At 41.5% G+C, this 14,350-nt stretch overlaps 1 protein-coding gene across 1 annotated transcript in view; it reads left to right on the forward strand.

The window, feature by feature from the left end:
- PLCXD3 (phosphatidylinositol specific phospholipase C X domain containing 3) overlaps positions 1 to 14,350 on the forward strand; it is an 82,131-nt gene that overhangs the window by 47,154 nt on the left and 20,627 nt on the right. The window contains 2 exon segments of the mRNA XM_050913444.1: positions 7,376 to 7,990; positions 7,993 to 8,083. Of these exon segments, the coding sequence (XP_050769401.1) occupies positions 7,376 to 7,990; positions 7,993 to 8,083 (706 nt within the window).

The following is a 14,350-nucleotide window of genomic DNA, read 5'->3' on the forward strand; positions in this document are numbered from 1 at the left end:
GAGACCCAGGTGGGTGGGTGGGTGAGACCTGGGAGGTGGTCAGCTCAGTCTCTGCAGGCTTCTAAATTCAGACACAGAACAAAACGAAAGTTTTGGGGATTACAGGGAGAAAGCTCCCTGGTCTCTGTGCAGGGGGGCAGTTTTGGGCTTCTCAGTTCCTTTTCTTCACTAGATCTAAGTTGACTTGCATGGGCTATCTGTGCCTCTTTAACTGGTTTACCTAGAAACAGCAGCATGGTGCTTGGAGAACTGAGCTGTCTCTCATAGGGTTTTGACAGAGTTTATGAGCCTAGAAAGAGGTTTCATGGGTAGCAGAGCATCGTCTGTACACATTACATCGTAACTTAATGTGATCAGATACATGGCCAGTGGGCCTATGTATACAAGAATGGGTCATACATGTACTCTTGTTCTGACTCTGACTTGTTCATTATCTGGATTTTTGCATTACTTGAGGTACTGTCTGCATCTCTTCCCATGCCTTTGGATCATGGAGTGCTGAGTGCATATAGGTCGCTAAGCCCTGTGACTTTAGGTTGGTGTCAGGGGCGCACAACTGGTGATGAACACTGGAAGAACAGCTGATAAGCAAGGCAGTTACCTGTGGGGAAGCTGAGTCACTGCACAATCTATAATCTCTTTTTTCCCCAGTTTTTTTTGTTTTGCTCTCCTGGGTAATCTTTTTATCAAACAAAGCTTGTATCACTCAAGCAGTTGGAATGCTAAAGGTAACTGGACTGTGAAGTCTGAATTGCATTGCTCTTGGTAGCACATTTTGACTTCCTGAGATGTGCTGTGGCTTTCATGGAGAGAACAGTGCTCAGCCATCTTAAAGAGAAGGTGAAACACAATATTGAGAGGCACCAACTCTAGTGTTCATAGGCTTTGCTGTTCCTTGAAATCACAGTGTGGCTAGGTAAAGATTCATAGGGCTTTTGCCTTGTTTGTTTGATTTTTAAGGCCAAACAAGGCAGTGAGAACAGACCAAATGAGACTGCAAGAACATCTGCATTGGTCTACTGTACCAGAGGTCATGGAATTTGTCCTAGCTGTTCTCTGCAACATCCAAGAAATGTGTTGTGATCTGCTGTCAGTCACTGTAGAGCCCTCATTGACAAGGAAGTTTTCAAAAAAGTTAGGCTGCACCGCGTGTGACATTTCAGCAATAGCACCAAGGGATGTCATCTAAATACAGGAAGACAACAGCAGGTAAAGCTTTTAATGACACCTAAAGCAGTAGTAAAAGACTCCACTTCCAACAGCTGTTGAATAACTCCCGGCTCAGAGACTAGAGGAGCTTGAGATCTGTGGGAGAAGGGGAAGAGAGTAAAACGTGCCAAAAACTGTGGAACTTTGCTTCTATCTGTTTGTGGTTTTTCTGTGATTGTGGATCGTCAGGGTGTGATTGCTGCTGTCAGGGGCATGTTGGGCAGCGCTGTTCAATTCAGTACCTCTATTTTAGGTGCTGTTTACCAGGCTGTTGTTACGAGGGATGGCCAGAGCCGACAGTGAGGTGAGGGGAGGGCAGAGCGAAGTTCAGCTATGCTTGCTGGCTTTATGAATGATATGTTAAAGCTTAGCCACCAAAAATAGCAGCTTTGCTGTGCCTCTGTGTAAATCTCTGTGGGACTGAAGAAACGATTCTGAACTGAAACGCACTCTCCCTCGGGGACTTTTTTCAGCCCTGAGCCCAATTAGTTTTTAAATGGGGGGTTTAGCCCTCCAGGAAACCTATAAATATGTCCATAGCTGAGCTGTAGTGGGTTATATATTCCCGGTTGTTCTATTATGGGAATTCAGTAAAGAAAACGGGACACCGTTCTCCCTAGTAAAAGTACTAGCAGCTGTTTTCTTGCAATCTAAGTAACATTGCACATTTTACTCTTGAATATCTAAATAGTGTTTGGCCACATCTAAGTTCATGAAAATTTAATGTCTTGATGGTTGAAACTGGCCACTTTTGTTTTTTGGATCACGGCTGGTGCAGACATTTTAAGTATCTCTTGATAATTGCTTCTAAGGTTGAGAGACAAGAAATGAATCTTTTTTATCTTGGGGGAGGGGAAAAATAAGTGGACACAGAATAATTTACATTGGAAGGGAGCTCCAGAAGTCATCTGGTCCATCCCTGCTCAAAGCAGAGCTAACTCCAAGTTAGATGAGGCTGTCGAGCCAAGCATTGAGAATCAGGGATAGAGTCCAGTCCTACTGCGCTCCCACTCCAGGGCTTAACTGGTCTTGTGGGAAAGTTGGTTTTTTCCTTATGTCAAAGTGAACAAGTCTTTTTCTGCAGGGCTGCTTTCTAGCCAGTTGGTCCCCAGCTGTGCTACTGAATGGCGTTGTCTGTCCTGGGTCCATCTTGCCTTTGAACTTCTTAAGATTCCTGTCATCCAGCTTCTCTGCTGTGCTCAAGTTTCTCTGAATATGAACTTTCCCCTCCAGAACTAACCTCTTCCCCCAACTTGGTTTCACCTGCAGACTTGCTGAGGGTGCTCCCCATCACGTTGTCCATGTCACTGATGAAGATGTTAAAGAGAATTGGTTTGTAATCCGCTGCGAGTTAGATTTTGAACCTTCAGCCACAACCTTTTGAGCCTGATGGTCCAGGCAGTTTTTCACATACCTTATAGTGCACTTGTCTAGTTGGTATCTTCCCAGTTAGACTGCAAACATATTAAGGGAGACTGTGTTAAAAGCCTTGCTGAAGTAAAAGGAAAATTTTGTTTTCGGCAAAGCCAGTCATTCTGTCCTAGAAGGCAATAACGTTAGTCAGTCATGATTTTCTCTTGCTAAATCCGTGGCAGCTGTTCCCAGTCACCTTTTTACCGTTCGTAAGCTGGAAAGGGTTGCCATGAAGACTTGCTCTGTGATCTTCCCTGGAACTGAAATGAATCTGACAGACTGTTGTTCCCTGGATTGTCCTGCTTTCCCATTTTGAAGATGAGTGTAACTTTTGCCTCCTCCAGTCAACATGACCTGTCAAAGGTGAGAGAGGGCAGCCTTACAGTGATCTTGGCCTGCGCCTTCTGCATGTTCAGATGAATCCTATCTTGTCCTGTCTACTTATATGTGTCTAATCTATACAAGTAGTCCTTAACTTGGTCACCTTTTACTAATGAGAAGCAGTTTGAAAAAGAATAAGTACTAGGCAGAGAGACGTGGGGTGCTTGAGAGCAGACTTTGCCAGCGAAGACTAAGGCAAGGAAGATACCAAGTACTTCAGTAGTTTCCTTGTCCTGCATTATGAGGTCTCCTGCCCTGTTCAGTAGTGGGCCGGCATTCTCCTTGCTCCCTTTTGCTGCTGACATATCTGCAGGAGCTCTCTGTTGCCTTATGCATCCCTTGCAGGTTTCACATCCCTTGCAGGAACTCCAGCTAAGCTGTGCCTTTCCGAACTCCTTCCCTGCATTCCTCCTCTGTTCCTCCCATGGAGCCTGTTCCTGCTTACACCTTCTGTACATGGCTTTTTAAGTTTGAGTTCACTCAGGAGTTGTCCATTCAGCCAAACTTGCCTCCTGCCTTACCTCCTTGTTTTCTTGCACACTGTTCGTATGCTTTAGAGAGGTTGTCTTTCAAGGTCAACCATTTCTTCTGAGTTCCTTGGCATTTAAGGTAATTCTCCCACAGGCTACCAATTTCCTGAACAAGCTAAGACTGCTGCTCTGAAATCCAGGATCTTTATTCTGCTATTTGCCTTCCTCACTTGCCTCAGTATTTTAAATTCTTCTATCATCTCATAGTCACTCTGGCTAAGGCTGCTGTCAGCCTTCATGTCCCTAGCCATTTCTGCCTTAATTCGTACCATGTCCAGCAGCGCACGTTGTATACTTAAAGGAGTGCCTGCAGAAAAAAAGTCTTTGATGCTCTCCAGATTGCCTGTGCTCTGCTGTTCTGCTCTTGCAGCAAATGTCTCAAAGTTCCCCATGAAAACAAGCCCTGTAATTTTGAGGCTTCTTCTAGTTGTTTAAAGAAAGCTTTGTCCACTTTCTCTTCTTGATTGAGCAGTCTGTAGCATGTGCACACCATGGTTACCCCTTGTTCGCCACCCCCATGATCCTGATCTACGAGCCTTCGTCCTTGACTCCTTGGATCAGTGATACGTTGTGTTGTTGAAATAGTGGGAAAACAGTGTGCAATATTTTAAGAAAGTGCTAGACACTTAGTAAACTGGTGAGAAAATATGTTTGCACGCAAGAGGAATATCAGCTTACTCCTCCTCCCTGCGTGATTTGGGACAAGTCATTTCCCCTCTCTTTGCTTCCCCATGTTTCAGACTATGAAGTCTCTGTGGTAGAGACTGTCCCATACATCAGTTCGGTGTGTCCCCTGCCCTACTGTAATAAAGATAGCTGATGTGCAAGCACTGCTACCTTCCACAGTTTGCAGGCATCATTGCATTAGTATTTCTGAATGTACCCTGCATCCTGTCTTCATGGGAGCTGAGATTTGGTGATACAGAGAACCTGCAAGTCCACTTCCCAGTGGCAAAGTAGGATGGGAATGTCCCCATGCACCAAAGCAAGGCTGGAAGGAAACCTGGTTGCTAAAAACAAGTGTATGTTTGTACAGGATTCTCTCATTTACCAGGAACATGGTGATTTTGGGCATGACAGTGGAAAAGGTCATAATCTAATTTGCTCTGCCAAGTGTAAGGATTTTGAATTTCCCTGAGTTACATGAGTAAGCTGCTTAGGACAACGGGGCAGGATGAAGGCAAAAGGAAATCACAGAAAGTAGATGAGTGCGTGATGAAAATAAATATTTAAACGGCCTGTTCAAATTACTTACACATGTGGAAAGACAAAATGTTTGCTGTATTTTTTCCATCAGGAGGAATCTTCACATGCTCTTGAATAGCTGGCATCTGCTTTGTTCAGTGTCAACCAAGTTAAGTCAAGCCTTATTTTCATTTTGTAGTATTTATCAGGGCTTCCTTGTTTTGGGTTACAACACATGGAGTTTCTCAGTGCACTGTGTCCTTTCCTGTGTACCTTCAACATAGGAATCCCCATTTTTAGGCTCAAATATGTGCATGAAGACCTTAATTAAGAAAAAATATTTTTCTAAACTGTCCTGCTTGTAATGTTCAGTCATTTGTAACTGTGGTGTTACACACTCTCTTCTCTGTTTTGCATTACCAGTAGCTAAAAGCTACCTGCTGACAAGTTGTTCACCTTAGTTTTCTGCTGTAAGAACTGTGCTGCTTCTCTCGACTTAAGTGGTCTTAAGTAGTGTTTGGCACTGTGTTGCATATTGGCTGTGGTGGTCAAGTTTAGCTACCTCTTCTGCAACTTCAGATTGCCAGTGGTTGTAGATCAGACAATAAAGGACAAATGGTTTAATTGATCTTAATACCATTTTGAGCCTACTGCTGCAATCAGTTGATCATATTTATACATGTACTTATTCTGAGATAAAATCCTACTGAAATAAAAGAGACTTCAGTGGACAAAGTGAGGGTTTGCAAGATCCATGCCTTGCTAGTATCAGTAGCTATGACTTGTTTTAAACAAGACTGGATTTACTTTGATTTCTAGATTAGTGCAGGTTGCATTGAGCAGAACATTTAGTGTATCTCATTGATTTTTCCCTATAATACTGTTGAAACAGAAGTTACTGCTCTAATCGTTTGTTTTACCATTAAAATTCTGTATGCAGATTTAGTCCCCTGGGATACCCGTGTGTAACCAGATACTCCATGATCTAATCAGGTTCTGTAAGGCACATGCTGTCGCTTCAACACTTAGCAGTAGAAGGCTTCATCAAAATGGAAAATTTATCTAATATTTAAAGTAAAATGCAGTTCAGAGAGACAACCATGAAAAGCAGGGGTGTACAAAATTTTAAGACATTTCTTGGATTAAACAAAGCCAAATCCAAGCCAGAGTCTAAAATGATTTGTCATGACTCCATTTATTGTTAAAGAAGAAGGTGTTATAGCTGTCACTTCAGTTTATAGAGTTTGTTCCAGTTCAGTTAGAATAGTATTGCCATCAGAAATGACTGACTAGCAGGATTTCATTAATGCGATACTTATTTGCCACAGCATGCGTGCTTTGGAAAGTAATTTTGAAAAGCACCTACAAAAGCATCAGTAGCAGGCCAGACTTGTGCTCTGAACTCATTGTGATGCTAAGATTTGGATCTCTGAGGGCGTAGTGCTGCAGTCCATTTGAGAAATACAAGTTCTGCTGACCTTGAAGGAGTTTAGCAGGTAGTGTGATGTAGGCTGAGGAACAGATGTGCTTGCCGCCGTGAGTCTGACCAGAAGCATCCCCTCTGGCTGGGACAGTGGGAATGTGGCTCTGCCTGCAGCTGGACGATATTTCTGTACAAACTGCCAGATTTCACCACCAGGTATTCAGAAGGCTAGTGGTAGACAAGGGTGATGAGCATCTTGTAGGGTCAGCTCACCTCTCCGTAAAGGAAGACAAAGTCCCTTGCAAAGGAATGATCATGTGTTTGCAGATGTCCTTAGCTGTATCAGCTGCTTTCATGTAAATGTCTAAATGCTGACCAAAATAAGTTGTTGTTTTTTTTTGTTTTGTGGTTGTTTTTTTAATGGACATACCTTGAGACAGAGAGAATTTTGCACAGCAAAGTATCTTACATATTTGTATTCAACTTTGTTATGTGTGGAAAATAACTGCTGCACATAGGCTTGTTAAGTAGTACGTCTTGTTCTTGTCAAGAGCATGCAGTGGAGTTTCTGTATTTTATCAGTGGAATGCAATGCTATTCTTGGGTCTATCTGTTGTACTTACATAGCAAAGGAAATCAAAGAATTTTAGAAGCAAATTTAAGAAGGATGACAGCATTCAGTAACCTTGTTGATGACCAGATGAGACCTGAAATAAAGAAAAAGTCAGAAAGGTTACAAGTCCTTGGCATTTTTCAAGTCATATTTTAGCCCACTACAAAGGTGTGTGTGCAATGTTGTTGGTTTGGTTTGATTTTTTCTTTGGTTCTGCAAAATAGACAGTGCACGATTCAGTGTGCAGGGCCAGACTCTCCTCTTCTCGTTGGCTCTAGGGATTTATTATGTGACTAGCTTTGCTGGAGTTACACCAGGATTGCTTTGACGTTCAGAGCCTGCTGACTTCAGTGAGCTTAAAGGCATAAGTAAGAGCCAGAAGAGAGTGAAGGAGTGCCGAGACAAGCAGTGAAACAGTCGCTACCTTTCCTTCAAGTTCCTGTGAGGTGCTGGTGGGTAAATGCTGCCAGACAAATGTAGTGTATTGAGAAAAAGGGCAGGGGAGGAGTCCATTGGCGAGTGTTGGTAAAGGTCAGAAAATTATGTTTATTAAGAAAGAATCACTAATGACTTTTAATATATGAATACAATATTGATCGTTTTCCTCTGTTGTGTTTTTAGGGTCTCATGACTCATTTAGCTTCTACATCGATGAAGCCTCTCCAGTTGGGCCTGAACAGCCAGAGACGGTCCAGAATTTTGTGTCTGTTTTTGGGACTGTGGCTAAAAAACTGATGAGGAAGTGGTTGGCTACACAGACAATGAACTTCACCAGCCAGCTGGGGGCAGGTATACGGTATTTTGATCTTAGAATTTCCACCAAGCCCAGAGACCCAGACAATGAACTCTACTTTGCTCATGGTTTATTCAGTGCCAAAGTCAAGGAGGGTCTGGAAGAGATCAATGCGTTTCTCACTGACCACCCAAAAGAAGTGGTCTTCTTGGACTTCAATCACTTCTATGGGATGCAGAAATACCATCATGAAAAGCTTGTCCAAATGCTCAAAGACACGTACGGAAACAAAATGTGTCCTGCTATATTTGCCCATGAAGTCAGCCTCCAGTACCTGTGGGAGAAGGAACACCAAGTGCTGGTGTTCTACCACAGTCCAGTGGCTCTCGAGGTACCATTTCTTTGGCCAGGCCAGATGATGCCAGCTCCGTGGGCAAACACAACAGATCCGGAAAAACTGATTCAATTCCTCCAGGCATCAATCACTGAAAGAAGAAAGAAGGGCTCTTTTTTATATCTCAAGTAGTGCTGACACCAAAGGCTAGTACAGTGGTGAAAGGAGTTGCCAGTGGTCTCAGAGAAACGATCACAGAAAGGTAAGTTTTTGATGGGTAATATGTGCTGGCTGTGCTGAATGTGTGTTGGTAATGCTGCTTTTCTAATTCCTTTTAAAGAAACTCCAGCAGATGTGTTTCTTCCATGCTACTGTGGGTTAGTCAGAAGTTGGGCATAATCCTAAAATATTTAAAGAGAAACACATTGAAGGAGAAGTTTTTGTACCTTGAAAGAAAATCTGGCACTAAAGCCTAATGAGATCTTACGGGATTGGCTTAGCCTTTTTTTTTTCTGAATGCAAGTTTTTCTATGTGTTTTGTTTTTCAAATGTGGTTTCTTACCATGAGCAGTGAACATCTTGCCTTGGATTTCCTTACTGGATGTGGAGAAATCTATCTGAATGATGTAGATAGTTTTTATTTATGCATCAGGCTTCAGGTATTGGGTAAATAATTTTTTCATTTTGGCTCATCAGCAAAGCCTGACACTGCAGAATTTGCGTCCTTAACTACCTTTACACACCTTGAAGATGCATGGCTTTTCTCTCTGTATACCATCACACGTTATACCACAGATATCAGGACACCATTAGAGTAAGTTTGCCTCCTAACAGGCCTTCATTTATCATACAGGAAAGAGACTGCAGACCATTGTAGAGGTTCTGTACATGGAATACTGTGTTGACAGGCCATTGGTTGTTACATTACAAAAAACGCCGTCTGTGCAAGACATGCAGTATTTATACCATTCTGACTTTGATAAATCACAGCCAATTTTCAGCTTAAAGGCGTATATGTGTGATTATGCTCTTGACAACTTGGTAGGAAACCTCAAATTTAATGCCAAGACACAAGAGCTATTTTTTTTTTTCCTCAAAAAACCAGAAGGGTTGCAGAGTGTAAAAAATTTATAATGGGGGTCAGTGGCCTGCTAATATTCTGCTCTCTGCATGGATGTGGCTGTGCCAGGAAGACCTGTTGGGAACACTGTCCCCTTCTATGAGATGAATGACTCAGTGTCTATGACACTACAACCTGCAAAGAAAACATGCCTGATTTTTGAGAAAGGTTGACCCATTTATGGCAGCTTTCCCAAGTGACTGTAAACTTGAAAAAACAGGGAAAAACTTTACCTGAAATAGTAAAACACTGACACAGAAGGTTTTATAAGCAGTGGAATACGATTCAGAATTGCTTGTGCGACTGCTCTTGCAGCTGTTTGTGTATCTTCCACATATGTTTTTAGAGGCTGCATTGGACTGGGGATCTCCCTTTCTCCTGAGTCTGAAGGGCACTTCTCTGTACTGAAATACTATGTTGATGGATTTTACTGTTAAACACTTGCCTTGTTGTTCAGGGATTTGTTTTCCCTAGTAAACATCTTTCTGCATGTTCTTTAGAACATGAAGTAGCACAATCAAGAAACTACCACGCTCTTCTTAAAACTTGCTGCATCAATAAAACAGCCATTACAAAACCTTTTCTTCTTCTCTGGCTCATAATGTGCTTCCTTGAAGCTGTTTGGAAAAATAAAAAATTCAAATGGATTCTGAATATGTTTGGCTGAGCTCTGAATGACTTGAGCCTTTGAACTGTTAGTGTGCCTTTCTATAGAGCAAATTTTGAGATTATAACTAACTTGAAATGCCAGTAAATAATTGGGCTGGAATACTTGGAAATGTTGTTTTTCCAAATTGCAACTGAGATTTTTCACATGAGCCTCAAGTGTGTAATCACGTCTGCTGCATGAATACTTTTTTCCTTCTTTGCGTAACTCTTTTAACCATTGTAGAAGAAATAGACCTTTAAAATCATCTCCAAAGCTTGTATTTAGTCTTCCAAGTGTGGCATCTCATTTTGAATTTTTATTTGTATTTTTTATTACAAAAATACATTGCAGGAAGACACAGGTTTGGAATGTGTGTTAATCTACATAGAAACTGAGCTTGTATATTGAGTTAACTGCTCTAAGACTAAACATCAAGTATACTCAGAACTGCTCCTCATTTGATGATGATCCAGTTAAAAATAAATAGATGAGCAATTAAAGGATGCAGCACAATTAGTAGAATTTGCAGAATTCTCTTCAATCTCACTGCATTAATGTTTCAGTAACTTAAAAGTATGTAATCCATACTAAAGGAGCCAGGGCATATGTTCCAGCTGCGCTGTGTTTGCTACTTCAAACCATCTCATAATTATTTGTAGAAAGATTATTCTGTCCTTTTCAGAATAAATACACAGATCAAATCCCATTATTGTGTCCAGGTAGATAACATATGTGCTTATGTTGCCAGTTGCTGCATAGATTTATACATTTTATGCTATTTTCTACTTGTTAATAAATGCTGGCGAAGGGCTTTGCATTAGGAATGCAGTATCTTGCTTTTGGCAGCAGTTTTGTAACCATACTTGAGTGGGTTTTTTCCCCTCACATTGAATTTTGAAAGATCTGAATGCAAACGTGGAATAAGGTTGAATTTTTCAAATAATTCTGGTGTGGGTTTTTTCCCCCCTAAATTAAATATTACATTTAAGAAATGTTCCTTTGGCATTCTCAAATAAAACCTGTAGTTGTCTCTTCCCCCCCCCCCATCTGTACAGTGGCCATTTTCATTTACATATTGACTTAATTCTGAAAGTAGAGTAAAGTTTAGATCCTTTCAGATCTGATAAAACATACTAGGTTTTGATCTCTGAAGTTGTTTGTTAGTCATGGGATTATTTATGATTTGAAAAGCAGTGGCCACCTTAGAGGGAGAACCTGGTTTCTCTCAGCTGCAGCATCTGTCAGACCAGAAAAACTGCAAGCAGACACTGTGCAGCAGTCTATGCTCCGTTCTGGTGCTTTGTAGCTCATGTTGTGAAAGAGCATGGTGAACTATTCCGCTGTAGCCAAGATGGTTGGTTTAATAGCTTTTCATCATGGCTACTTGTGGTGGTGGAGGTCCACATTTCAGAAGAAGTGATGTTATTCCTCAACCTGTCCCCACAGCACAGATAGGTAAGATGGGAGGGGAGGCCCACGGTAACCTTGATTTAGAAAAAAACCAGTTTCATGCTCCTAAGACTGCAGCAGAGGACTGTTTTTTAGTGATAATGCTTGCTCACAGGCTTTGCTGTGATCATAGATAATGCTCTGTGCAACAATAATTTGAAAGAAGGAGAAATTATAAAGTCATCGAGCTTTCTGTCCTGCACAACTACAAGAGGGAAAAGCTATTTCTCGTAAGCTCTTCTTAGGACCACAGCTCAGTGTTATGAAACTTCATAACACAGCTTCATCTTCATTACTTGAATGAGGAGAATCGCTCACACGCATGCACGTTATGTTTCTTGGATTTGATGAAAAACTTTGAGAGCTAACAGTATGTTTTCAGGCTTAACATTCTGTCATGCAGAGTTTAGATGCCAAGAAATACTCTTTGATTAGCAAACAGTACGTACCAAATGAATTACGTTCCCTCTGCTTATTGAATTAACTTCACAGTGAGGCAGCTGCATTTAGTACATATGAAAGGCGGTTCTGAAACAACCTTTTGATGAGTGTAGAGCTGTTCTTCATAATAATCTAGTTTGTTTTCTGATTTTTAGTGAAATTGCTAATTTTATCTCTGGCGCTGGAGATAAGTATGATATTCTCTTTGTTGTCTCTGAGGTTGAATAATATAGAAGAAGAACAGATCTCCTTCAGAGGATGCAAAAATCCTGTGGTACTTTTAAAGCTTTCGAGAAATAGAAAATAAACACATATGCAGCCAATTGTCACTTGATTTCCAAATTAATCTCCAAGGATAATGTTCCCTGTAGCTCACATGTGACTAAATCCTTGCCTACCATGCTAAAGCTTCCCCCTTAGCAACCAAAGCAAATAAAAAAAAAAATTCTGCACATGAGAATGAACCTTTGAAGTGGAGGCAAAGCAGCCACACGATTAACAAAAGGGGTGGTAAGTAGGCCACAGAAGCTGTCTGGAGAAAAGGCATCTCTGGGTGCAGTCATAAACTAAGCAGGGTCAAATTTAGCTAGTGAATAGGTGGATATTATATGAAAAATAATCCCTGAAGTTGCAAGAAGTGGGATTTTTTGAGTCAGTTATTGAGGGTGCACTCCTCCAAGCCGTATCTCAGCCAGCTGAATTTTTGAGAGTTTCTGTGTTGCTGGAAGAGTGGGATTTAATGATATTTTGATTCATACTTGGTACTGACTGATGCTGTTCTTGAACTATTTTATGTGAAAAAGAAAACAGAAATGGCAACTGTGGCAACTGTATTTTGCTAATTGTCTGGGCGTCCTTCCTGCGTGTAACCTTGATGTCTGTCTCCATTATGGGCTGCAGGAGAGCAGCAGGCTCTGATGAGCTGGTTTGGGTTTAGAACTTGGTGACCCCATAGCAGCACAGGTGGTGTGTGAGCTCTTTAACTGCTGAGGCAAGTGTAGACTCGGTCCCTCGCTAATGTGTATGGTACAAGCAAACTTGTCCCTCCCTGCGTTTGACTTTGGAGGCGATTGTCTTTTTTTTTTTTTTTTTCCTTTTTTTTTGACACCCAGAAGGCACAAACTATCATTCTGGTATATTGTTAGGGAATTGAAAAGTACTCTGGGCAATCCAGCCAAATCCTTAGTATTTCTATTCTTCCTCAAACTGTCCTTAATTACTTTTCTAGCCTTTCCACACAAGAGGCAATCTCCTTCATTTGAAGCATCTATCTGCCACGTCAACAGGCCTGCACAGTAAAATCCCGAATGGGCTGTGTATGTTCAGGCTGATTTTGCTGGCAGGCATTCTAGTGGCATTTCATCATCGGAGCATCTGTCTGCACAAGGATTTTAGTATAGCGTTCCCTTGGGAAGTGCTAGGTGATTGTGTCTGATGGCTTTGGTCGTGAACCTGGAATAGTATTAAAATGCCACAAAATACAAAAGCACAGGATTTTTAATAACTTTGTTAGGGAAAAGTATTTATTTACATACCTATTAGTAGCTTGTGCGATTTAGTCCAGAAAGGAAGTCGGCATGGTCATCACCAGCTCTGCAATCACCAGCTTTATTGGTGGCATAGCTTTGGGGTGTTTGTTTGAGGTAGTTGGCTTGGTGTTTTCCTGTGGGGTGTGGGGGTGTCTCACAGTCTTTTCCTCTCTTTGGCCTACTTGTAACTTTTATCATGTTATGCACCAAAATGCCTGCTTGCAGTTACAGTATGTGCTGTGTGACTACTTGTAAAGATATTTTATATGATCCCATCATCACACTCTGAGTACAGTCTGACACTGCATATACAGAAAGCAGCAAGTGTTTTTCATCACGAAAAGGAAATGTTCATTCCCTCAGCCCTGCTGCTGTAAGCTGTCACTAACGTCTACTTATCTCAAAGATTTCATCCTTCTATCTCCATGGCTGCTGTAGTGAAATTGCAAATGGCTCATTAAGTCAGCTGGGTTTTCTTTGATCCTTCTGACATTACTTAGATCACTAAGGAAACTCTACAGATAGTAGATGCTAACAAGTGCTGACCCTGGGGGAAATACGTTTGTTGATACTGGGCCTGGGTCTGCCTAGCTGCTTTTACCTCCTTGTGAAGGGAATGGTTACTTGATGGGTTGGTCCTTCTCCTCTTCATTTATAAGGTACAAAATGAGCAGAGACATTTACACAAACAAGCCTTTCCAGATTTATTCAAAAGGTGGCTTTCAAGCTGATAATGACTTTCTGTAATACAAAGACATTTAATACAAACTCAGGCAAATACAAACTCAGCAGGTATGACAACATCCATGTCTCTATGTTGTATTAGCACTTGCATGCTTCAAACCATTGCCTTCAGGACTATGTAAGTAAGTAGATCTATAGGCACATCCTTGTCAATTTTTAAGGAGAGAACTGGGCAGTTCTGGACTAACACTATATGTTTGGAAGTTTGAATTTTTAATCTGCTGTAGCTGCTCCATGGTCCTGGAGTGGTAGGATGTGGATAGAAGTTGTCAAAAAATTCCTGTCAGCTCTTAAAACCCTGGTGCACATGATGTATCATTCCTGATGGATTTGGGCAATTCTCAGCATCCTCCAAAGTCTTAGAGGTCTTTCAGTTGTAATCTAGAGAGAATGCATCTGCACTCTCCCTAGAGAACTCACCTGCATATCCCCAGCTTCTGCAGTGGCTATCTCCAGTTGAGTGATACGCTAAGGAAGCCTTAGCTACAGAAAGCCCCTGGCATCCATTGTCAGAACGTACACCAAGCCTGCAATTAATTTTATTAAATGTTTCCCTAGGCTTACAAACAAGTAGCCTTTGTGGACTGAATGAGCAGT

This window comes from Gymnogyps californianus, chromosome Z (assembly GCF_018139145.2).
Source record: "Gymnogyps californianus isolate 813 chromosome Z, ASM1813914v2, whole genome shotgun sequence".
Taxonomy (NCBI): domain Eukaryota; kingdom Metazoa; phylum Chordata; class Aves; order Accipitriformes; family Cathartidae; genus Gymnogyps; species Gymnogyps californianus.